The sequence below is a fragment of the Dreissena polymorpha genome, chromosome 12 (genome assembly GCF_020536995.1).
Source record: "Dreissena polymorpha isolate Duluth1 chromosome 12, UMN_Dpol_1.0, whole genome shotgun sequence".
Lineage (NCBI taxonomy): Eukaryota > Metazoa > Mollusca > Bivalvia > Myida > Dreissenidae > Dreissena > Dreissena polymorpha.
In genome coordinates, this window is record NC_068366.1 from 27,312,745 (window position 1) to 27,338,747 (window position 26,003).

General features: G+C 34.6%; 1 protein-coding gene across 6 annotated transcripts in view; it reads right to left on the reverse strand.

Annotated features, from left to right (window-relative positions):
- Nucleotides 1-26,003, reverse strand: part of LOC127853745 (bile acid-CoA:amino acid N-acyltransferase-like) — a 74,797-nt gene that overhangs the window by 6,809 nt on the left and 41,985 nt on the right. Inside the window, exons 1-7 of one of the 6 annotated variants that reach the window (XM_052388509.1) lie at nucleotides 9,903-11,729; nucleotides 8,291-8,666; nucleotides 7,808-8,059; nucleotides 6,845-7,014; nucleotides 4,773-4,886; nucleotides 3,456-3,541; nucleotides 980-1,058 (exon numbers count right to left, since the gene is read on the reverse strand). In XM_052388509.1, the coding sequence (XP_052244469.1) occupies nucleotides 980-1,058; nucleotides 3,456-3,541; nucleotides 4,773-4,886; nucleotides 6,845-7,014; nucleotides 7,808-8,059; nucleotides 8,291-8,591 (1,002 nt within the window). In that variant the 5' untranslated portion in view covers nucleotides 8,592-8,666; nucleotides 9,903-11,729. The other 5 variants (XM_052388508.1, XM_052388506.1, XM_052388507.1 and 2 more) reach the window with 5 other exon arrangements.

Genomic DNA, 26,003 nt, shown 5'->3' on the forward strand with positions numbered 1-26,003 from the left:
AGCGTGTTGACACAGACATGACCCCTTAATCACAAGCTTAAATCATAATTAAGTAAGATAGAATCTTTTTGTTCATATTTGTCAAAATAGTTTCTTTTACAAGACCAGCAAGCTCAGGTACTCGAACAGACTGACACTTCTAACACTGTCAACTCATACCGACTTAAAGTTCTAACAGACTGATAACTCTAACAGACTGACAACTCTAACAGACTGTCAACTCTAACCAACTGATAACTCAAACAGACTGACAACTCTAACCAACTAATAACAGACTGACCAAAAACTGACTCAAAACACTAACAGACTGACAGTTCTTACAGACTGACAGTTCTAAAAGACTTACAACTCTAACAGACTGTCAACTCTAACCAACTGAAAACTCTAACAGACTGACAGTTCTAAATGACTGACAACTCTTACAGACTGAAAACTCAAACAGACTGACAGCTTCTACAGACTGAAAACTCTAACAAACTAACAACACTAATAGACTGACAGCTCCAACAGACTGACAGCCCTAATTGACTGAAAGCTATAACAGACTGTCAACTCTAACAGAATATCAACTCCAACAGACTGACAGCTCTAAAAGACTTACAACACTAACAGACTGATGGCTCTTACAGACTGACAGTTCTAACAGACTGACAGCTCTAACAGACTGACAGCTCTTACAGACTGGCAGTTATAACAGACTAACAACTCTAACAGATTGACAACTCTTATCTGACTGACATCTCTAACAGACTGACATCTCTAACAGACTTACAACTCCAACAGACTGACAACTCTAACAGACTGACAGTTATAACAGACTAACAACTCTATCAGATTGACAACTCTTATCTGACTGACATCTCTAACAGACTGTCAGTTCTAACAGACTGACAACCCCAACAGACTGACAGCTCAGACTAGAAACCCATTAGACCAAGCATATGTGAATGCATAAGAAAGTCTGAATACCACAGCATACAGGAATCAGAATGGGACTGGAGCAGTCATAGATCTGGTTGATGACAACACCCTCCTCTGTAGTGTAAACATCGTCACTCCTGCAGAGACATGTTCACTTGGCATGAAGAGATTAGAAGTTTCAATAAGATATATCAAGATGGTGTCAATAACATATATCAAGATGGCATCTAGACATAATAGAGGTGAATGAAGATATATAATGGTAGTATTTGACATAGATGTGTCACATCCACATTACGAGGTGGAGTGTATACATACAGAGATAGAATGTAGATATATAGAAGTGGCATTAAGAGAATATTCGGCCCCATTCCCCTCCAAAAATAATATATTTTCCCCCAATGTTTTTGAAAAAATCCCCTCCAAATGTAAAAATTTGTTTTTGTTTTTTTTTTAGAAAAAACTGCCTCATGATAGATATATCTCAAATTCATTTTATAAACAACTAATAAGATATATATCTATAATTAATATGATTTTTTATTATTATAAAGAGTTATATTAAACTGGGTTTTCCCAAATCAGTGGACTTCATGAATTAAATTTAAAAAAATTCCAAAATGGCCAAGAAAAGACCTGATGTATCAATATTGTGTCAATATTTGTTGATAAAAACATTCCAATTTGGCCCATGTTATTGATAAAAAATGCACACATTTGCCATTTTATTGATAAAAAAATCCCAATTAGTCTCTAATCGGCTTGGAAAACTGATACTGTGCATGATGGCTGAACTGACTGAAACTAATGTTGAACAAATCATTTATATATATTTAAGAAAAAGAGCAGAGACATTCAGCTGTGAATATAACATTCATACATACATGTGTATTCATATAATAAATATCATTACATATAAAAGAATGACTTCTTAATTTTCCCCTTTTCCTAAAAAACGGCGCGTTTTTCCCCTTTGGACAGGCCCCGCCACCATTACCCTATAGGTGAAAAAAAAACACTGAGATGGCTAATAGACGCAGAGATAGAATGTAGACATATAGAAGTGGCATGAAGACATTATAAAGATGGCTTATAGACACAAACCGAGGTTGAATGTAGACAACATAGAAGTGGCAAATAGACATTAAGAAGGTGGCATGTAGACATTAAGAAGGTGGCATGTAGACAACATAGAGGTGGCATGTATTCATATGAAGGCAACATACAGACATACAGAGCTGGCTTGAAGACATTTCGAACTGGCATGCAGACAAATAGAGCTTGCTTGTAGACATTACGAAGGTGGTATGTAAATAACATAGAGGTGTCATGTATACATATGGAGGTACAATATAGACATACAGAGCTGGCTTAAAGACATTTAGAGCTGGCATGTTGACATATAGAACTTGCATGTAGACATTACAGAGGTGGAATATAGAAAACATAGACCTGGCATGTCAGTTATGGAACTTGCCTGCAGACATTACAGAGGTAGTATATACAAAACATAGAGCTGGCATGTAAATTATAGAACTTGCCTGTAGACATTACAAAGGTGGTATGAAGACAAATGGAGGTGGCATGTATACATATGGAGGTATCATACAGACATACGAGCTGGATTGAAGACATTTAAAGCTGGCATGTAGATTATAGAACTTACCGGTAGACATTACAGAGGAGGTGACACGCAGACATAAAGAGGAGACATATATAAGCATATAGATTGCATGTAGACATATACAGAGGTTACATGTGAAAACATTGAGACAACATGTGTACATATAGAGGCTGCTTGTAGACATGACATTCAGATCTAAAGAGGTTGCATGTAGACATACAGACATGACATTCAGACATAAAGAGGCTGCCTGTAGACATGACATTCAGACATAAAGAGGCTGCCTGTAGACATGACATTCAGACCTAAAGAGGTTGCATGTAGACATACAGACATGACATTCAGACATAAAGAGGTTGCATGTAGACATACAGACAAGACATAAAGAGGCTAACTGTAGACATACAGACATGACATTCAGACCTAAAGAGGTTGCATGTAGACATACAGACATAACATTCAGACATAAAGAGGTTGCATTTAGACATACAGACATGACATTAAGACATAAAGAGGTTGCATGTAGACATATATACATGCCATTCAGACATAAAGAGGTTGCATGTAGACATTCATACATGCCATTCAGACATAAAGAGGTTGCATGTAGACATACAGACATGACATTCAGACATAAAGAGGCTTCCTGTAGACATACAGACAAGACATAAAGAGGCTACATGTAGACATACAAACATGACATTCAGACAAAAAGAGGCTGCCTGTAGACATACAGACAAGACATTAAAACATAAAGAGGTTGCATGTAGACACAAAATAAACATGTAAACATTATAGAGGTGGCATGTATACATTAAAGAGGTGGAATTAAGACATTACAGCTATAATATGACATTATCATGCCTACATGAAAACTGTGGTCTCATGCCTTTCCCATAACATCACTTACCAGTCAGTACTCCCCCCAGATGACGAATTCAAGTTCTCAAAACTGCTAATGATGGGGACACCATTGATGTTCACAACAACTTTGACCTGAATTTATAACAACACAAATATTTATTAAGGTAAAATACAAATATTAAATAGTGAAATGAAATTAAGACATCAAAAGTGAATCATTAACATGACTTTATCTTACCATTCTATAAATGATTAGTGTTAAATGTTAATTTCACTTCAACATAATAAGTTTGACCTTATGTCAGTACTACCTGTCGTTTGTGTGTGTCTTTCTGTCTTACAAATAACCAAGGATAACTTCTTTTACACAATCTAAAATGTCTTTACATAATACATTTTCTTGAGTTACACAAAGTAGACACATTTCTATTGAAGAAAAGAACCAATGTTGTACCAATGGTTGCCAATTGCTGCCAATTTAAAACTGTCCACTGAAGACAAAAGCTATTGACTCCATTTCTTTATAACTAAGTGGCCAGTATACAATTCAAACCAAGATTCAAAGCTTTCGCGGGTTTTCCTTGATAGATAAGTTAACAGGGTTGTCAGTCTAGAACATAAATGCCCCATGTTTCACATTTCATCTTATTTACAGTAAAGAAACCCCAGTCGATCACAACAAAGTACTCCCAGATAAGATAAATATTTCCCCAATCAGTCCATATATGAGGTTGCAGAAAGTCTCATCTAAAACTCGAATTTCTCACCAAGCACATGCTCATTTTTTTAGGTATTCATGACCTGATGTAACAAAAGACAAGAGCTGACCTATGTTTGTGAAACACAATTCTCCCTATTGCACTTTGATGCTGAACAGCAGCTATTTCAGTTAAAATTATTAAGTCCAAGGCCCATAAATTTAAAAACAATCAATCAACCAGAACAAAACTCAAACTTGATCTGTAAGTCATGAAGGTAGACTCACACAACCAAAATAAAGTCATTATCTGAAAGAATGTCGGAAAAAAATCGAGAAAAATGTTGCTTGCAAGGAAACTCGTCAAAAATCAATGGACCTTACCTTAACTCAAACTTGATATGTAAGTCATGTAAATAGACTCTCACACCAAAAATCAGGTAAATATCTACACTCATTTAGGGAAAAAGATTGGGGAACAAATGCCAGACAGATGGAAAAATGAATGGACAGATGTACAGACCACAGATGGTTGGACTTTGCGACTTCCATATGCCACGCTACAGTGGGGAATAAAAAAGTTATACATTCAAATATAGATAGGCAAAACCACATGCTCAAATCTTCTAGATATTAACCCCCAAAATGCCTTCAATCTGTGCTTACCTGAGATGACAAAGTGGCCAGTCTAAGCCCCAAATGTCCCCCAAAGCACAGGCCTATTACTCCCAATCTGGCTTCATCTACATACTCCTGTTCCGATAACCACTCAAAGGATTTCTGAAAATAACAACAAGAAGAGTAATAATAGGACTTTCAAACTGCATACAATGGGAAGATTTTCATGCTCAAATAGTGCCTGTTAAATAAAGAAATTTACAATATCACAAAAGACACAGTGATCAGATTATTACAAGCCACGGTTTAAACAGTAAATATGTTAAACATATATTGTACTTGTAGTTGAAATCTGCGGCAAGCATATCTATACTGTTATACAAGCTTACCTGTATGAAGTTGTTATTTGTTTGTTGCATAACACATGCATTTGGAGTTGATATCAGTTCTTAAGATAGAAATTCCTTTAAACAAGCTTACCAGTATATAGTTGATATTTTCTGCGAACAAAGCAATCATATTATACAAGCCTACCAGTACATACTTGATATATGCTCCCATAATAACCAGTACATACTTGATATATGCTCCCATAATAACTATGCTATAATTCAAGCCTACATGTATGTAGTTGATATCTGCTCCCATGATAGCTATGATATAATTCAAGCCTACCTGTATGTAGTTGATATATACTCCATAATAAATATGCTATCATTTAAGCCTACATGTATTGCAGTTGATATCTGCTCCCATCAAAGCACTGCTAAAATTCAAGCCTACCAGTATGTAGTTGATATCTGCTCCCATCAAAGCACTGCTATAATTCAAGCCTACCAGTATGCAGTTGATATCTGCTCCCATCAAAGCACTGCTATAAGACAAGCCTACCAGTATGCAGTTGATATCTGCTCCCATCAAAGCATAATTCAAGCCTACCAGTATGTAGTTGATATCTGCTCCAATCAAAGAACTGCTATAATTCAAGCCTACCAGTATGCAGTTGATATCTGCTCCCATCAAAGCACTGCTATAATTCAAGCCTACGTGTATGTAGTTGATATCTGCTCCCATCAAAGCATAATTCAAGCCTACCAGTATGTAGTTGATAAGTGCTCCAATCAAAGCACTGCTATAATTTAAGCCTACCTGTATGTAGTTGATATCTGCTCCCATCAAAGCCCTGCTATAATTCAAGCCTACCAGTATGCAGTTGATATCTGCTCCCATCAAAGCACTGCTATAATTCAAACCTACCTGTATGCAGTTGATATCTGCTCCCATCATATCTATGCTATAATTCAAGCCTACCAGTATATAGTTGATATCTGCTCCCATCATAGCTATGCTATTATTCAAGCCTACCTGTATATAGATGATATCTGCTCCCATCATAGCTATGCTATAACTCAAGCCTTCCAGCATATAGTTGATATCTGATCCCATCATAGCTATGCTATAATTCAAGCCTACCAGTATATAATTAATATCTGCTCCCATCATAGCTATGCTATAATTCAAGCCTAACTGTGTGTTGGTGATATCTGCTCCAATCATAGCTATGCTATAATTCAAGCCTACATGTATATAGTTGATTCTGCTCCCATCATAGCTTTGCTATAATTCAAGCCTACCAGCATATAGTTGATATCTGCTCCAATCATAGCTATGCTATAATTCAAGCCTACCAGTATATAGTTTATATCTGCTCCCATCATAGCTATGCTATAATTCAAGCCTACCTGTGTGTTAGTGATATCTGCTCCAATCATAGCTATGCTATAATTCAAGCCTACATGTGTGTAGTTGATATCTGCTCCCATCATAGCTATGCTATAATTCAAGCCTACCTGAATATAGATGATATCTGCTCCCATCATAGCTATGCTATAATTCAAGCCTACATGTATGTAGTTGATATCTGCTCCCATCATAGCTATGCTATAATTCAAGCCTACCTGTATATAGTTGATTTCTGCCTCCATCATAGCTTTGCTATAATTCAAGCCTACCTGTGTGTTGGTGATATCTGCTCCCATCATAGCTATGCAATAATTCAACCCTACATGTATGTAGTTGATATCTGCTCCCATCATAGCTATGCTATAATTCAAGCCTACCTGTATGTAGTTAATATCTGCTCCCATGAGCATGGTGGGGAGCCCCTCGCCATACAGGTACGAGAGGCTCAAGGTGGCGTAGCCGTGGGATGCCAACAGGGCCGCCCTGGTCTCAATCTGGGACACCAGGCCCCCAAACATGTCCACCAACCCAGGGAATGGGCCCTCACCTGGGAAACAATATACTCAGGTATACACTTCTGCTGGTTTGGAATACTACTTATCTCATGTTTTGCATTTATTAGTGATGAAAATTGTGAATAACAACCTGATCATTTCAGTCTGGTTTCGTGCAATAGTTTTCATTTTATTTTTTAAATTATCTCTTAACAATAATCAGGGTTTCTTATAATATACCTGTTAAATTTGACCTGTTCAAAAATAGAAAAACATTTCAATAAAATGATTTAATTACTTATCGAGTGAGCAGACACTACAGTTAATTTAGCTGCAATGAACAACCATTTTTTGTGTAACCTTACCATCATGTTATACTTAAGATTTCACACTTCACACAATAGTATGATGTTCCACCACTTTTTAAAATATGTTTCATCTGACCACTCATGAAATGACCATATGATCTTACACTGGAATCATTCAATGTCCTATACTTCTTAAAACAAATGAATTGAAATAAAAAAGATTGTTGACTAGGAAGAAGACATGTATTCTTATGACACAGAGCACTCCACATTCCTGATTTGATGTGCTGATGAATATTTTGTAAAGTTCATCACTCCAGCAATGATATGTTTATCTTCACATGACACAAGCATCCAACAGTAAGACTTACTGATGGACAAGAAAGAAAAATCTCTTAAAAATGGGAGCATAAAATCTATTGTCCATATGTTGGTTATCATTAGTTCTTGGCATTATTTATCATTTGGAATTGTGTGGTTTGAAAAATGTTACAGGTATATTAATTTTATTAGTATTGAACATTTTCAACTGATGCACCTTGAGGCACAAACACTGTCCCCTTGATCTGGCCAGTCAGTCTGATCCTCCTCACTCCAGGCCTCATGAAGAGTCGCTGAACCTTGGTCTCTGCCAGCGGCAACAGGTCGGTACTGGCAGGCTGCACTTGGTTGCCGGGCAAGGCTTTGATAGAGAACACCATTGGCTGAGTGACATCCTTCTTGACCAGCCGGACTAGATCCCCGCCACCCACTGACTTCAGGCTCCAGAACAGACCCATTTGTTCTACACCTGATTGAAATATATGTCATCAGATTTAAAACCTCAATGTGAATTATATGAACACACATGCATAAGTTGTCAGAAAATATCACAGTTGGCAATATAAAGCAAATTTGCACAATTTTTTTATAAATATGCATGCATACAGTTTATGACCATTGTAGTACTACATGTATACATATGGACAGTTTGAGCAAATGAAACTAGTTTTTTACCAATTCCTACTAATCAAGAACGCACCTGTAAAAGATCCCTCTAATGAAGGCATTCTGCAGTTGTCAACTATGCCATTATTATCTGCTTTATAAAGACACCGAGATTCAAACTTTGTGTCATTTTCAATCAAATCCAGCACAAACGTGACAAGCTGACTGGAGTCCAGGCCTGACATCCGGATATGGATGGGTTCGTCTACCATGCAGACCATTGGACTGACGTGAAGGGAGGGCCTGTCTTGATGTGAGCGGCTCATGGAGGAACAATGTTGGGCCTTCACTGCATGTCCCCGGATCACAGTCAGGCGACGAATAGATTTAAGCATGGTGCTTTTATCTAGGAGACTTATCTAAAATGTGTGATGTTGAACAATGCTGCCAAAAATTGCATAGCTTGATTTCTAAAAATATAAATAGACAATTGTGTAGATGCACTGGATCTATTGTCATTATGAAATAAATACAACAACAAATTATTATTATAATTCTGATATGAGTTTAATAGATAACTTAACAAGGTTTTGTGAAACACAATATCCCCTTCTGCACTTTGAAGCCACACAGCAGCTATATCTCATATAAAAACATCATAACGAAGTTATGGTCCTTTGATATTTTACAAAGTTACATGCCTTGGACAGTATCGGAAAGTGTATTGGAAAGAATTACAGAAGTGTTATTTAATTGAAAATTCTTGTAGTATATAGGAAGTCAGAGGCCAGTAACTTTATCCAAAATCAATGAACCTTAATATCTGAAAACATTTCGTAAGAAATCTCTTAAAAAACAATTATAATAGAGAAAGTTTCTAAGTCCAAGGCCGGAACCGGTACACACTCACACTTCATCTGTAAGTCATGTAGCTTTTGTAGGTACACAAACATACCAAAAATCAGCTAAATATTTAATAGCGCTTAAAAAAATAACCTCCAGAAAACGGTTATTATAACTTTAAAGAAACAGCAAAAACACACATAGGTACATACAAATATGTGTGTTCAGGACAATATTCAATAAATGGAATGCACCATGCCTTAGTTACAAAGTCATCTATCTAATCCGAATTGGTTACCATCCGGATTTTATAACATTATTGTAAACATCTTAATGCTAACAGACCATATCATTGATTACAGATTTAACATATATAAATACATAATTTAGTAACAATGATACTAACTTGATTTTATACAGTGATCAGTATTGCTAGTTCTTGCCAAACTAATTGGAAAATAAAATAAAAATTAAAGCATAATCCAGAAAGCAGCGGTAGATCAAGAGGTCAAGAAGCAGCACGTTAAGTTACTCATTTCAGTAATGAGGACACCGATCGCTTTATTGGGTTACTTAATTTGCGCCGTGATGTCAACATGCATATAATCGTTTAATCTGTCCCTATAACAGTCAACAGTAGCAGTAAACGCATGCAGTTGTTCCCATACATGTAAGCACAACACATTGTTGTGATGGGGAGGTATTAGTCCAAATAATTAGACGTAAGCTACCCCGCTTACGTCTAAACGGCTACCGTCGTTTTCCTATAGCAAATTGAGTTCAACTTAAACTTCAGTTTTTCTCGTTAAATCTTTGCTAATGCATAAAATTATCATTAATTAGACATAAATGTGAGCGATTACCTCTTAAATGTGTAAAAATTGTGCTTTTAAACCACTTATGTACATTTTTAAAAATAAACATACACAACACACGAAGTGTGTTTGTCGTTTATAGAATTACATTGAATTATCTTGAACGAAATTATTTTTTGAATAGGTTACACATAACCAATTGTTGTTGTACAACAAACCACATCACTTTTTAGCTTTCTGTACTTTTTAATTAAATGAAACCTATATGTGTGTGTTAAAACTACCAGTTGTATCACGGAGTGTATATTGATAGGAGATGATTCGAGTATTTGACCCTTTCTGTAGTAAATTCAATCTTATGCAAAAACTATTCATTCGATTTTATTGGTTTATACGTTATCTTGTTGCTTATTAATTCCTCTTTAAAAAAATATACGTTTTAGTATACTCCCGTTGCTATTAATGGATTTATAGCGAGATAAACACAAGAAATACACATTTTATGTTTTATGTTTTACCACCGCGCGTTTTACCGTGTTGTGGCTATCGATTTTGTACAATTAGCGTAAAGCGAAGCGCCGAGGTTATACATTTTGATGTACCCACTCACGTCTTTGTTGAATTATAGTTTCATTTCTAGGCCGATTTTGACAAATTATATATCATTAGAAAGCTTACGTTCCATAGTAAACAGATATATAAACATATATTAAGTGTTTCTTCTGATTTCGACAGCCCGGCGAGTTATAACTTTAACTTTTGCAAATATCATACCGTATTGGAGTTTTAGAATCTAGATTTACGGTTGACATGTTCGTACTTAATACCAATTTGTAGCGTTTATATTTGGAGTTCAGTTTTAAAAATTACATCTTGCTTAGGAGAATAGAATTCTGTATACGATAGAAAAAAATTGTTTAAAAAAACGAAAGTAATTAAGGAATGAAGGCGGAAGAAAGTAGCGCGCGTTCCTAACGCACTGAACTGATGCTACGATCTTGGCGATTATGCTTTTGTTTAGAAACCGGCCATTGAATTTCCTTTGCCATGATTATTATATTTTTGATGGAATATATTGTGGTATTTTGTTCACGAAACATATCAATAAAGCTTATTATAAATAAATCTTAACAAATTAACGATTTCAGCTCTTGTTTATAACACAGAAAGGGTGATAACTTTATGATGAAACAGCGTATATAGCGGATCCTCTCGATTTTATTCGGCTTTGCATGCATACGTGAAATAAAATGGGTCTCAAAAACATTCATCGTTTGCTGTTAATTATCAACGAGGGACTTATGTATAATTATATGAAATGTTATTTACCTTAAATTATCAATTTATTAAAGATTCTTGAATATCACGGTCGGTGTTACGCATTTCGTATTTTGACATCAGGGCATCATGTCCAACTATTCAAAATCATATTTTTTTTTCACTGGGACGATGACGGCTTAGATTTAGACAGGCAGACAGATAGTTTATTCAGACTTATACAACAGTACATCGTCTTCAACTCAAATATATAAATTATTTTTAGACGAATTGTAAGGTGATTACACATATAGCAGTGATGATTCTGAGAATGTTGCCATGTTTCTTATCCGTGTAATCTAGAGTCCGTGGTTTGAGCATTTTTATCGCGGTGTTCAATAAAAGATATCTCAATAATCTTGTTTATCGATAGATCTGTGGTTTTATTGCCCCTGTGTTCAGCACAAACCAATTATCTCTTTATGATCAGATACTGTGCCGACCAATACTAAATAGCACTATGGTGTCATACGCCACAGCAGGGACCTATACTTGTGATCATGGAGTCTTAGTGCAAGACTTAAAAAAGTATGTTGTTTCGCTTGCGGTTGTTAAAGCTAAAACGGGGCTTCCCAGCTGGCACAGCTGCAGATATTCGGATATGAATACCTAAACTTATTCAGACCTTATTCTTAACCGTTGCGCGTTTTACGATATCGGATTTTAGGCGGGAATACAACTCAGTGAAACTATTCAATTTCTTATACAACATTAAGCATATTAACAGTTATTGAAATTAACAATATCAGCGACATCTTTTTAAAGACTAAACACCTTTTCAAGTATCGAATTTAACATGTCAATAAAATATATTAATACCAAAAAAGGCTTCATTTAATATTGTTCACATTAAACCTTTAAATGAAAGTGTCGCTTTAACCATTTTCCGTGTCTTATTTAGCCGCGAATCGTTTGCTAAAAACAGTTAACAAAAAGGGCTACACGTTCTAATTCTTAATGAAATACAAAAATAAGTATAACATAATTAATAACGTCCATAAACACACACGGCAAGATCAAAGTTTTAATGGAAAACTAATATGACATTCCACGTAAATTATTATTTTCGTCTAAATCGAATACTATATAAAGAGAAACAATGTATTTATAACCGACCAATGAGGTAACATTATGCAACTTTCAATTTACACAGTGCTATATGGCAACAATATGGAATTTGAACAGTGGTAGTGTTTTAAGGTCTGGACTATCATTACTTGTAAGTTTGTATAAACATTTTTCTAATGCAATTAGTAAAATAATGTTTATATTTTATGTTTAATAATTTATTGCATGATTATTCTGTGCTGTTATATGAATTTGATGCCGTTAAAGCTTCCGACATGAATTCATGTCGGAACGATGCTATTGCAAAATAACGTTAAACGATATGAGGTCGATGTAAATCGACCTCATATTTATAGGAGTAGGGAGGTATAAAACCCGGAAATATCCGGAAAACTCGGAAATCTTTTAGGTAAAACCCGCAACCGATATAAATGGTTATAAATGCATTATTATTCGTCCGATATTAATTATAATGGTACCGTTGTAAAGAAGATCCTCTACAGTTTCTAATCATATCAAAATATTTTATGGCAGGGTCGTAGTCGGCCTGTAAATCGCGGACAAAGTCGGCCTGTTTTAACGGTTTTTTTTACACACGCAAATGCCGTAAAGAAAACCCGGAACCGATATAAATGGTTATAACTGCATTATTATTCGTCCGATATTAATTATAATGGTACCGTTGTAAAGAAGATCCTCTACAGTATCTAACCATATCAAAATGTTTTATGGCAGGGTCGTAGTCGGCCTGTAAATCGCGGACAAAGTCGGCCTGTTTTTACTTTTTTTTTACACACGCGAATTCCGTAAAGAAAACCCGGAACCGATATAAATGGTTAGAAATGCATTATTATTCGTCCGATATTAATTATAATGGTACCGTTGTAAAGAAGATCCTCTACAGTTTCTAACCATGTCAAAATATTTTATGGTAGGATCGTAGTCGGCCTGTAAATTGCGGACAAAGTCGGCCTGTTTTAACGTTTTTTTACACACGCAAATGCCGAAAAGAAAACCCGGAACCGTGTAAATGGTTATAAATGTATATTTTTTCGTCCGATATTAATTATAATGGTACCGTTGTAAAGACGATCCTCTACAGTTTCTAACCATGTCAAATATTTTTTGGCAGGGTCGTAGTCGGCCTGTAAATCGCGGACAAAGTCGGTCTGTTTTAAAGGGTTTTTTACACACGCAAATGCCGTAAAGAAAACCCGGAAAAGGTAAAAGGGGTTATAAAACATTATTATTCGTCTGATATTAATTATAATGGTACCGTTGTAAAGAAGATCCTCCACAGTTTCTAATAATATATAAAATAGTTTATGGCAGGGTCAGAATCGGCCTGTAAATTGCGGACAAAGTCGGCCTGTTTTAACGGTTTTTTTACACACGCAAATGCCGTAAAGAAAACCCGGAAAAGGTAAAAGGGGTTATAAAAACATTATTATTCATCCGATATTAATGATAATGGTACCGTTGCAAAGAAGGACCTACACAGTTTCTAATGATGTTAAAATATTTTATGGCAGGGACAGTGTCAACCTGTAAATCGCGGTCAAAGTTGACCGAAAAATACCGTGTTTTTTTACACAGAACAATGTCTTGAGGAAAACACGGAAAAGCTAAAAGGGGTCATAAAAGCATCCTTTTTCCAACCGACCATGCATTTTTGGTACCGTTGTTATGGTATTCTTCCAATTTTTCTAAATATGTAAAAAATATTGTGAGAAAGCATAATATAAAATAAGGCGAAGCATCAAAGCGAAAATGGTTATAAAAGCATTATTATTCGTCCGATATTAATTATAATGGTACCGCTCAGTTGAATTATCCGAAGGGATATTAAAAAATTATAACTCTCTGATTATACTCCTTTAATTGACGTTTCGGCATAATGCCTTTATCAAAACATTGGAAATTATATGTTAACTACATTTTTACGTCTTTTGACTGCACAATTTAAATAACAAAGAAAAATGTTTTTAAACGTCAAATGACGTTGTACATGATGACGTCATAAATGGCGTTATATAAAATGGCGCCAAAAAAATGTAAAAATTCGCCAAAAATGAAATGACGTTAAACACTTACATATTGTATCTTAATCCTATGTTAAATGTGTGCTTTATATATTTAATAAATTGATATTTTACAATAAAATAATCATCATCATATGTAATTATAATCTACCTTAACTTATTATCATAAATTAAATAGGGTAAACTTATTTAATGACTCTTATTATTTCAATCCATATCTATGTATAATATTCAAATGATATTTGATTAAATAATCATATATACTTGCTATTCTATATATCATATACACATTATGGACAAGATAAATTGCATAAATACTATTAGTTTTACATCCATTTATGTTGATGATTAATATCAAATGTTTTTCACATATATTTTTTACAAGATAGTTTCCCGTAGCAGGACATCAAGTTGATTTTTTGTATTTAGTCCATTTGGTGATTGCGTTTGAAACTTCTTTATAAATTCCAATTCTTTAATAAGTCTGTAATAATGGGAACTGTCTCTTATTTGTGTTAACACTGATACACCCATATCCTGCACTCTGTGGCCTGCACCATTGAAATGTTCTGAGATTGGTTTCTCTCTTCGTAGTCGCACGTCAGCCTCGTGTTCTTTGGCACGTTCCAAACTCCGGAATGAACTTAATGACAGCACATCATATGAAAAAACTAATGGGAATGGACTTGACAATGCAAACACAAAGGTGAAGCAACTAGCAAATAAACTATTTAAAAACGGCATTATCTCAAAGAAATTACAACAATACTTGATACCAAAATATCCATCAAGAGGGAAACTTAAAGGAAATCCAAAAATACATAAAAAAGGCAACCCGTATAGAACAATCGTAAATGGCATTGGAACAAGTACTGAAAGAATGGCAGAGGTAGCAGAAAAGGAGCTAGAAACCTATGTTATAGAAACACCAAGCTATATAAGAGACACCACAGCATTTTTAAACGCTATAGAGAGGGAAATAACTACACCATTACCAGAAGGAATTATCTTATACTGTTTTGATGTTGTCAAGTTATACCCATCGATTCCAAAGAAAGAGGGCCTAGAGGCGTGCAAACAAGCTTTAAATGAACGCTGTACTAAGACCATCAACACTGAAGCGGTGATTGAAATGATTGAAACTGTTTTAGAAAATAATGTGATCGAATTTTGTGGACAAGAATACAGACAAAAAGAGGGAGTAGCTATTGGATCGAAACTTGGGAGAAATTATGCCTGTTGTTACATGAGAAAATGGGATGAACAATTATCTGAATACAATAAACAACCAATATTCTATAAACGTTTCATAGATGATGGGTTTGGACTATGGACACATGGAATTGACGAACTCATGAAATTTTTCGACTATGCTAACAAAATACATGAAAACATCAAAGTAGAATTAAGATGGAACACAGCACAGATAGATTTCTTAGACACAAAAATTCAACTAGAAGATAATAAAATAACAACTGATTTATACTCAAAGCCAACTGATAAACATCAATATGTCCAATATGACTCAGACCATCCAACAAATGTGAAGAAAGCAATACCCTATGGATTAGGAATACGTTTAAAAAGAATATGTTCTGACGAAAACAAATACAGACATCGTAAAAAAGAACTAAAACAGAATCTACAAAAAAGAGGATATCCAAATAAATTTGTAAACCATGAGCTATCCCGAGTTGATAATTTAAATAGGAAAGACTTACTTAAGAAGAAAGAAACAAATAAAACAGCCAACAAGAGAGTACCACTAGCTATAACTTATTCAAACAACCTTCCAAATATCCACTCAATAATTCGAAAACATACAGACAAACTATATAAATCAGACAGAATGAAAAATATATTCCCAGACGTACCAATAGTTGCATACAGACGAGATAGGAATATCGGTGACATTTTAGTTCATGGAAAAACAAACAAAGAAATAAACAAACGTTTTCAACTAATACCACAATCGTGTAAGACTAATTGTATAGTCTGTAAAATGTTGACAAGAGGTTTTCATAACAACCCAAAAAGTGACATTCCAAACGAAGCAATAAAACAGAACTGTAACATTTATAACTTGGTGTACGGTATATTTTGTATTAAATGCCAAAAGATGGTATACGTCGGAGAGACGAGCAGATCATTAAAGGAACGTGCCAAAGAACACGAGGCTGACGTGCGACTACGAAGAGAGAAACCAATCTCAGAACATTTCAATGGTGCAGGCCACAGAGTGCAGGATATGGGTGTATCAGTGTTAACACAAATAAGAGACAGTTCCCATTATTACAGACTTATTAAAGAATTGGAATTTATAAAGAAGTTTCAAACGCAATCACCAAATGGACTAAATACAAAAAATCAACTTGATGTCCTGCTACGGGAAACTATCTTGTAAAAAATATATGTGAAAAACATTTGATATTAATCATCAACATAAATGGATGTAAAACTAATAGTACTTTATGCAATTTATCTTGTCCATAATGTGTATATGATATATAGAATAGCAAGTATATATGATTATTTAATCAAATATCATTTGAATATTATACATAGATATGGATTGAAATAATAAGAGTCATTAAATAAGTTTACCCTATTTAATTTATGATAATAAGTTAAGGTAGATTATAATTACATATGATGATGATTATTTTATTGTAAAATATCAATTTATTAAATATATAAAGCACACATTTAACATAGGATTAAGATACAATATGTAAGTGTTTAACGTCATTTCATTTTTGGCGAATTTTTACATTTTTTTGGCGCCATTTTATATAACGCCATTTATGACGTCATCATGTACAACGTCATTTGACGTTTAAAAACATTTTTCTTTGTTATTTAAATTGTGCAGTCAAAAGACGTAAAAATGTAGTTAACATATAATTTCCAATGTTTTGATAAAGGCATTATGCCGAAACGTCAATTAAAGAATTATAATGGTACCGTTATAAAGAAGATACTCCACAGTTATTAACCTTGTCAAAATATTTTATGGCAGGGTCAGAGTCCGCCTGTAAATCGCGGTCAAAGTCAGCCTGTTTTAACGGGGGTTTTTAAACACGCAAATGCCTTAAGGAAACCCGGAAAAGGTAAACGGGGTTATAAAAACAGTATTATTGACTCGATATTAATTATAATGGTATTTTTGTACAGGATAACCTCCACAGTTTCTAACCATGTAAAAATATTTTAAGGCAGGTTCAGATTCAGCCTGTAAATCGCGGTCAAAGTCGGCCTATTTTAACGTTTTTTACACGCGCAAATGCCTTTAGGACTACCCGGAAAAGGTGAAAGCGGTTATAAAATCATCACTTTCCCAACCGACCATACATAATTTGATACCATTTTATTTTATGCTTTCCGGTGGTTTATAGAGAAATATCAGTGAATTAAAACTGATAATTTCACTGTTTCAAACAATGAAAATTATCAGTGAAAATTATCGATAATTTTCACTGTTTATGTTAAATGACGTCATTTTTTTGACGAAATGACGTCATGTTCCCAACGAAATTCTTTAGTTAAACTCTTTAACAATGTATATAAACTGTGAAATAAAGCATAAAATAAAAAGAAAATTTGTTGGATTCGATGGATTATCGATTTTAATTCACTCGTGATCATAGAAAATATATATTTTCACTCGTGGCTGCGCCACTCGTGAAAATATTATTTTCTATGATCACTCGTGAATTAAAATCGATAATCCACCGAATCCAACAAATATCCTCTATGTAATGTAAACAAAATGGACCTATTCCTACGGCCGTGTTTATACCAATATGAAAAGATACCATATCAATCCACAACCCCTGGGTAGGTAGATGGGCACCTTAGACCACTAAGTCACGGTAACTCCGTCTGTTACTGCTACTTTTGACCTTGATATTACCAGTAAAATGTCAGTTTGGTGACATGGCTCATGCAATACCCTGAAATTTTCCGGGGACACAGTAACAACAACTGCCAATTAAGGATACAATTTTCGCGATCACAGGTTAGTGCCACTTATGTATATCTGCTCTTGGCATGTTGTTCTTACTAACTGTCAATCGAAGATTTCTGTCTTGGGTAGGTATACAGCTTGTTGTCAAACCGTTCCGATCCGAATACTTAAATAAGAAGTTTTTTGTTAAGAAAAAATCATAACTGCAATACAAGTCTAGCATTGATCACGATATAAATCATATACAGTAAACCTTTTACGAATCGATGTTGATATAAAGTGTGTTAATTGACCTTGTGCTCGAATTGTTGTGTTTGATTTTATTTACTAACAATGGCTTTAGTAGTGGGACATAGCCAGACAAAGTACTTGTCTGATTATTTGTGTAAGTGATCGTACTCAGTGTTCTCGTATTCTGGATATAAAACGCTCCAGTTTATGTACGAGAGGGACGTTTTTGAAGTTGCGCCTCTCTTTTCGGTAAGTACCGTGAACAGTACTTATATATATGTGTATATATATTATGATATGATTATATATTGTATATATGGGTAGATTACTAACTATATATTGTTCACGATGTCTATACATAGTTATTTACGTGCATACAATCACCGAAAAGTACCGAAAAACACTCAATTTCTCGCTATATATATGCAATATATCGTTTCTAGTGTGTGTTAACGGGTTTAATTAGTTAATTAATGGTTATATGATTGTATGTCTATACTACATTTTGCCCAAAATTGGATAAATATCGGCAATATACCGACCGAAAAGCACTTCATGTGAAGACCGAAAAGCACTCAATTTCTCGCAATATATATGAAAACTTGCGCTTCTATTGTGTGTAAACGGACTAAATTAGTTATACATGGTTATATTTCATGCATATTGATACTACCTTGTGTTTATTATGATGTATTAATGCCCAAAATTGGATAAATATCGGCAATATACCGACCGAAAAGCACTTTATGTGAAGACCAAAAAGCACTCCCGCGACAGATTTTAAGACAATGCTGTTACGACAGGCTCTAGGAGAAGTGCCCCCCCCCCGGAGAACTGCCCCCCCCCCAAAGATTTTTCACTGGGCGGAGAACTGCCCCCTCACTGTTTTTTTATAGGGCGGAGAACTGCCCCCCTGCTGATTAATAAGGGGCGGAGAACTGCCCCCCCCCCCCGTCAGAATTGATGACCCGGAGAAGTGCCCCCTAATTAAAGAAATTTCGCGGCGATATATAAAGCGAGTATTATAATGACAATAACGCCAGTAACTTTCTTGCTATTATGTCTGGAAATTGAGTGAAATTTCAAAAGTAATATAAAGTTGTACAAGTAATAAAAGTTATAAAACGGCAAAAAAATACCTGCCTCGGCATGGACGCCGCCATCTTGATAATCACGGGATTTTCGTCTATGTGAACAAAGAAAAACAAATCACTTTTTGCTAATATAAAGTTTTCGCGGCTGAATTATTTGATATTTTCCCCGTAATTAAAACAAACAATTAGCATGCAATTTAATCCATCCTTATGCAAGCTGAAAACAATAATTTATTTGTTTGTTTTCGCCAATTACGGATTTGGACGGTTCAATATAATAAACCCGTATGCGGCTTTATTCAAAGCTAACAAGTTCTTAACAATAAAGGTCGGTCCGGTCTACCAATTAAAAGATCGCGGTGCTTATCGTTAACGGTAACAAGTTCTCTGCCTGCCTAATTAGCTGCTAATTAAAGCAACTGTTACCGATTTTGTTTGTTGGCATGTCGACATGATCTGCTCAAAATGCAAACTGTTGCCGTAATATGTGTTATGTGTGTATTTATGTATGTTATTTTGTATGACACATGAATTAACTAAACAACATAAATAAATTGATTATAAATTCGACTTCACTCTACTTTTTTCTTCAAGTCAGCTTAATTAATGCTTTGCCTATTAATTTCCTTTTTTATTCGTAAATTTACGTTTTTTTTCCATGGGTCAATACTATCTTTATAATGTAAATTAATTCCGATGTAACTTTTCTTCCATAAGTACTGAGTTGCACGTCTATATTTAGTTGCGACAGTTGGCCAGTATTAACACGCACGCGTTTCCTGTGTGGATCTCGACTATGTTTCGCGCTCTTATTAAAACACGACTTTTACATGGCATTCATGTATAGTGAGTGGTGCAGATGCGCACCAAGGGCCTTAAACAGTATTATCACATGCCTCTAGACAATTTGTGTTATTCAGTTCGATAAATGGTAATATACTTGTACTGAAATTAAATTGTTACCGGATAAAATGTGTACGGCGATAACGTAAAATTACCCGTAAGTATTGTTTTCACTACGTAACTAATAACTAATATGACACCGGGGGGGGGGCAGTTCTCCGCCCCTACAGATTTGATGGGGGGGGGCAGATATCCGCCTACTAAATTCTGACAGGGGGCAGTTCTCCGCCCCTACCGATTTGATGGGGGGGGGCACCTCTCCGCCACCTTTAAAATAAGGGGGCAGTTCTCCGGGGGGCAGTTCTCCGGGGGGGCGCTTCTCCGGTAACCGTTACGACACGTTTCGTTACGTCAACTGCCAAGTATCTATGATTATATGGGCGGTTCCAGGGCCACGGACCCGAATTTTAATCATTTTTGTTAGTGTTGTTTGTCGTATTTGTTATCCCGTATGTTATAGGGAGATGAATAATTGCCTTAAATAAAAAAAATATCTTCCATCGGACCATATAATTGCGAATTACGTTACGCGTGAATTCGAATTCAATGCTATATTTAAGACTTGATTTGAATGTAGCTGAATGCATAAAGTTTTATATGTAACGCCATTATATATATATATATATAACCAAACGCATTTTGATAAAAAGTTCATATTAAGTTGGTGCAAAAACACTGTGCATTGAAATCGAAGTCGCTGTACATCAAAGGCTTACCTGATGTACTCAAGAATGTTGTTCACTCATCCCGAATATTGCAATATTGCAAACGCCCTGATACTTAATTGAAATGAGTATTTCACTGATTTAATCATACACCTAATTATTTCACAAATGTATTCTGGTCGCTGAAATATACACCGTCACTGAGCCTCGTATGTATGAATTACTTTCAGCCAATCAGTGAATTACCCTGAAAAATATTGGAAATCACCCGCTGATTCGTGCACACATTAAAAATAATTTCAGCCAATCAGTAAATTAAATTGAGAAATATGGAAATCACCCGCCTAGTCAAACACGCATAATCAAAACTTGATTATTTCAAGTAAAAAAATAAGACAAAAAAAGCAAATAATGATAAACTTCTCCCATCCGTGTACCATATTAAGGCAAATTAAGATAAATTGGGACTTCCATTTAAATGCGCATTGTATAAAGCGTGTGTTCGCATCCGTTATAATATATTATAATATTTAATATGTTTATCCACAATTATATATTGCATCAAAACCAGTAAGCCGTTATTTCTGAAAAAGGAAACATAAATGTGTACAAACTTTCTTCCAGATGGAACCCCACAGTTTGCACGTTTGATAATTCAGTAGAAATGGCCATTTCTATATGATTTGCCTATAAACATGACTCATTTAAAAGGAAGTGCGTTACCTTAATTTCAAAACGCCTTTATTATTTCTAACTCAATCGATAAAACAGGTAAACAGAAAAACACGCAACCGGATATGAAGCATAACATTTCTATTTGCGAAGGAAAAGGTCGCTATACGTAGCGAGTTGCCTCGTTTGCAAAACATGCCAGTGTTATTAGAGTACAAATGCCACGTTTTCAATCTAGTGAAATTAAAACCAGTTTATTACACAAATTTCTAACCGAGAATTCGTTTTTTTAAAATATATAATATTTTGATAATTTAATATTATGTCAAGGCAATTGATTATTTGACTTAAGTCATGGTAATATTTCTGGGGTTAAAATATTCATTTATATGTAAATATATTTGGCAACCGCGAAATTGCCCATTCAAACAAAATCCACGGAAATAATGTATGTGGCGCCGCCAGAAGAACATTAACGTATGATGCTAGAATATATTTTGAGAGGAATGTCAATGCAATCAAAACAAGAAATAATTAACCAAGCCATATGCGAAACAATCTTTGGGCGGAGAATATTTTATAATTCACAAATTACAAAAACAACATCTAATATATCCTCATCCCATAGCTTATGTTGATGCAGTCAATTAGTCGCAAAACCCGTTTTGATCAAATGTCAAATAAATCCTTTCGCAATACGGTACATCAAGTTGTTTATTTGAAAAGTGAACTTGTTTCAAAACTTTAAATGATTGTGCAATGTTGCGGTAAAACTACAAACGCGTTGGCCTTTGAACATACTGGTTATACGTTGCAAAAGATGATATCAGTTAATTAAAATGTTATTTTAAAGTGGTATATTTGGCCTGGGGCGAAGCCCCTAGGCCATAGAATTCAACACGTTTTTTTTAGATGAGCTGACTTGGCTGGCTGCCAAAACAACCACGAATGAATGAATTTGGAAAAGTCCGATTTACCACTTGGCGGTCATTCGTGCGCTATCAAAGAAGAGGGACCTATACAAACAAATAGGTCCCTGCAAAGAAGTTCTCAATAACCCGCATTGTGAATACAGAACATCACTATATAACATGACAGTGTCATAAAACGCGTAAAAAATATTATTGAAGTAAAATTCCTAAGCATTGGGTACGGCATAGTTTTTATTATTGTGTGCATATTCATGCGAGAATAAGTTCCTCACTTGACGGTCTAGGCCGAAAATATACGAGTGTCTACGGAGACAGTAAGAAGAATTTGTTCTGATACATTTTTTAATGGTATTAGATCTCTAATGAACTTCGTGCTCCTTCCTTCGTACATATCCTTCAATCCGAACGTTATCCGGGAATGTGCAGAAAACTACGAATATTCTATAAATACGCTAGAAATACTAAATGTAGGATCCGCTAAATACAAAGACAACAAATATGGCCGACATTGTAATTTGTACCAGATTGGTCGTTTAAAGAAAAAGCAATTTGCTATATTGAAAGAGAACGATTAAAAAAAGTGTTATTATTGTTCATATTAATGTGACTGGAGTTAATGATAAACGTCAACTAATGCATGGCAGTGTTGATATTTATGAAAAAAAAACGATTCCTGGAAATACGATGTGAAACGGTTGAAAATTTTGACCACTGTGAAGAATAACGTTTAGAACCCGTGTCACTTACAACATTTTATATTGTTGGTGAGAAGTAAAAGGGAATAAAGTGGATTTATGCTTGTGTGATGACTGTAGCCATGTGAACGGGTTATCGTACGGCAAAACCCATCACGTAAAGAAGAGTCTTCAACTTTTCAAGAAAGCCTTGTTTTGCTATCAACACAAAGCTCGGAACAGGAAGGTACATAGATTTTTTTTCAAGTATAACAGTTTCATTATTCATAATTGGAGTAAAGTAAATTTTGTAGGAAAAGTGCACCCTGTCAGTGATTTTTACCACATAATCGGGCTCATATTTGCTTTCATTTTGAAAAAGAAAACGTGCCATGTAAGGAAAAAGTGGGATGATTGAACTTTACCGGTACGCAACACTTAACATCAAACAGCGTACCCTAACCCTTAACACCTAACATATAACAACTAACGCAACACCTTATAATCCTATTTATCCTATATATTTCCTTAGTATCGGGGGCTACCGCCCCCAAACCCCCGCTTTGTTGATAGTGGTAAACAACTGCGTACCGGTAAAGTTCAATCTAGCCGAAAAAGTTGTGTTGTAAATGCATGGAAATCAAGGACAGCATATTTGAATTTTATGACCGAGTATTGATGTTTTCCTCAAACAAACAACAAAAAAGTATATTATGTCCAAAATACAAAAATTACTTTTCTGAAAATGATATACTTTTTGTGTGATCATCTATATATATATACATTCTTCATCCAATTGTTAATACCAAATACATGTATTATAATCCCTACTGGATATGTGGTGTTTACACTTACTTATTAATCCAGTTAAAAGGGGTTTATCATATAAAATACTGAGTAATGACATGCTATGTCGTGAATGTCTGAATAAATAAAAACGATGACGCATATCATAATGGATCATTTCACACTTCTCATGAAACACTAATATCAGTTCTTACTCCTATACAAGTGCTTGTGTATTTGACATCTGTATATAATTATTTTGTTAAAGAACTTGAAGAAAATGTTGTCAATTTATAGAAACAACTTTGAGAAGGCTTATTGAAGCCAAATTAATAAGAAAAGACCAAATATTTCTATTTTAATAAATACAAAGAGTTAAAATTATTCATACACAATTTGCAATTGTGCATAATTTTGTTGACTGAAACTACCGTAATTACTTTATGTTTTCGGACACTGTAAGCAGAGCTCCAGATAAGGTTTTGTGAAATTTTTAAATTACTACCAGATTTTCAAAAAGAATTCTTAACTCTGAAATTTTATTCTTAACGTTACTACTAAGTTTTGGAAAATAATTCTTATTTTTTCTAAAAGACCTAAAAATAAATAATAATGGTTATTTTCATGCAAAAAAAATCAAAATAAACATACTAGCAACTTTATTTATGCGAGTTCAACAGTGTCTTTTCAGTATTATACAATGTTATTTTTCAAATACCTTCATATGCCCAAACTGTGCTTAGATTGTATGCCTTAGATGAATTTTTACATATTTCACAATTAGAACGGATCTCCCCTTCAATCTTTTCAACGATTAGCCACGGGACTTGTCCCTTCCATTCGTTCAATGTTTTTTTTGTGTTTAAGTTTGGACCCGTCGTGTTGCGTTTTTGTTTAGCTTTTCTGACTGTGTCGGCAACTGAACAAACAACATCGTATAAGATCTTTTATATAATGTCTTTCTTAACATTTAACTTCGGCTTACTTTGCGTACAATATGTTAAAAGCGTGTTTTTGGACGCTTTGCATTTTTTTAGGACGTTCTCTGGGCGCCGCCATTTTTTTTGCCAGATAGACTGTATATGCCGCTTTTATTGGAAAAAATGCGCTTTGTTATACAAACCTGATATCCATTCTATATAAGCACCGCAAAGATCTTTAATACGCAAAAAGAACTCAATAAAAATCGATACGATCCGATGTAAAAATAATATTCGTAACTGGATTTTGAAATTCTTAATGGTATGACAAGATTTTAAAATAAATACGTAACGGACTTGAAAATAATTCGTAATTACGAAAATACGACCCTTATCTGGAGCTCTGCTCTAAGTTTTCGGACACCCCTTTTTTTAGCAAAAATAATTATTTTTCGTGACTCCTAATTTTCGGACACTCGAGTTTTTGTCAATAATTAATATCTCTAAGTTTTCGGACAGTATATATTACAGCGCTGTTTAACCAAATGTTGGTCCTGTTTTTGATATATAATGACACTTCGCAGTGATTTTTTTTGCTTTAATTTGTTACAGCCTGTGCCTTTTGAATTGGGAAAATTAGCGCGATAAACCGTGAAATTGGGAAAAATAGCGCGATAAACCATAAAATTGGGAAAAATGAAGCATTATAAATAGGATTATAAGTAACAGAAGTGATATTGTTTTTAAGTGCATGTTAAGGGAGTTTTCTAGAAAAGGAGTCTGGTCAAATTGGTTTTTTTTTTAATCAATACAAGTGGCAAGTTTGGGAATGATTTATGAACAAAAATGACTAAATTCAAGTTATATATTTTGTAAGA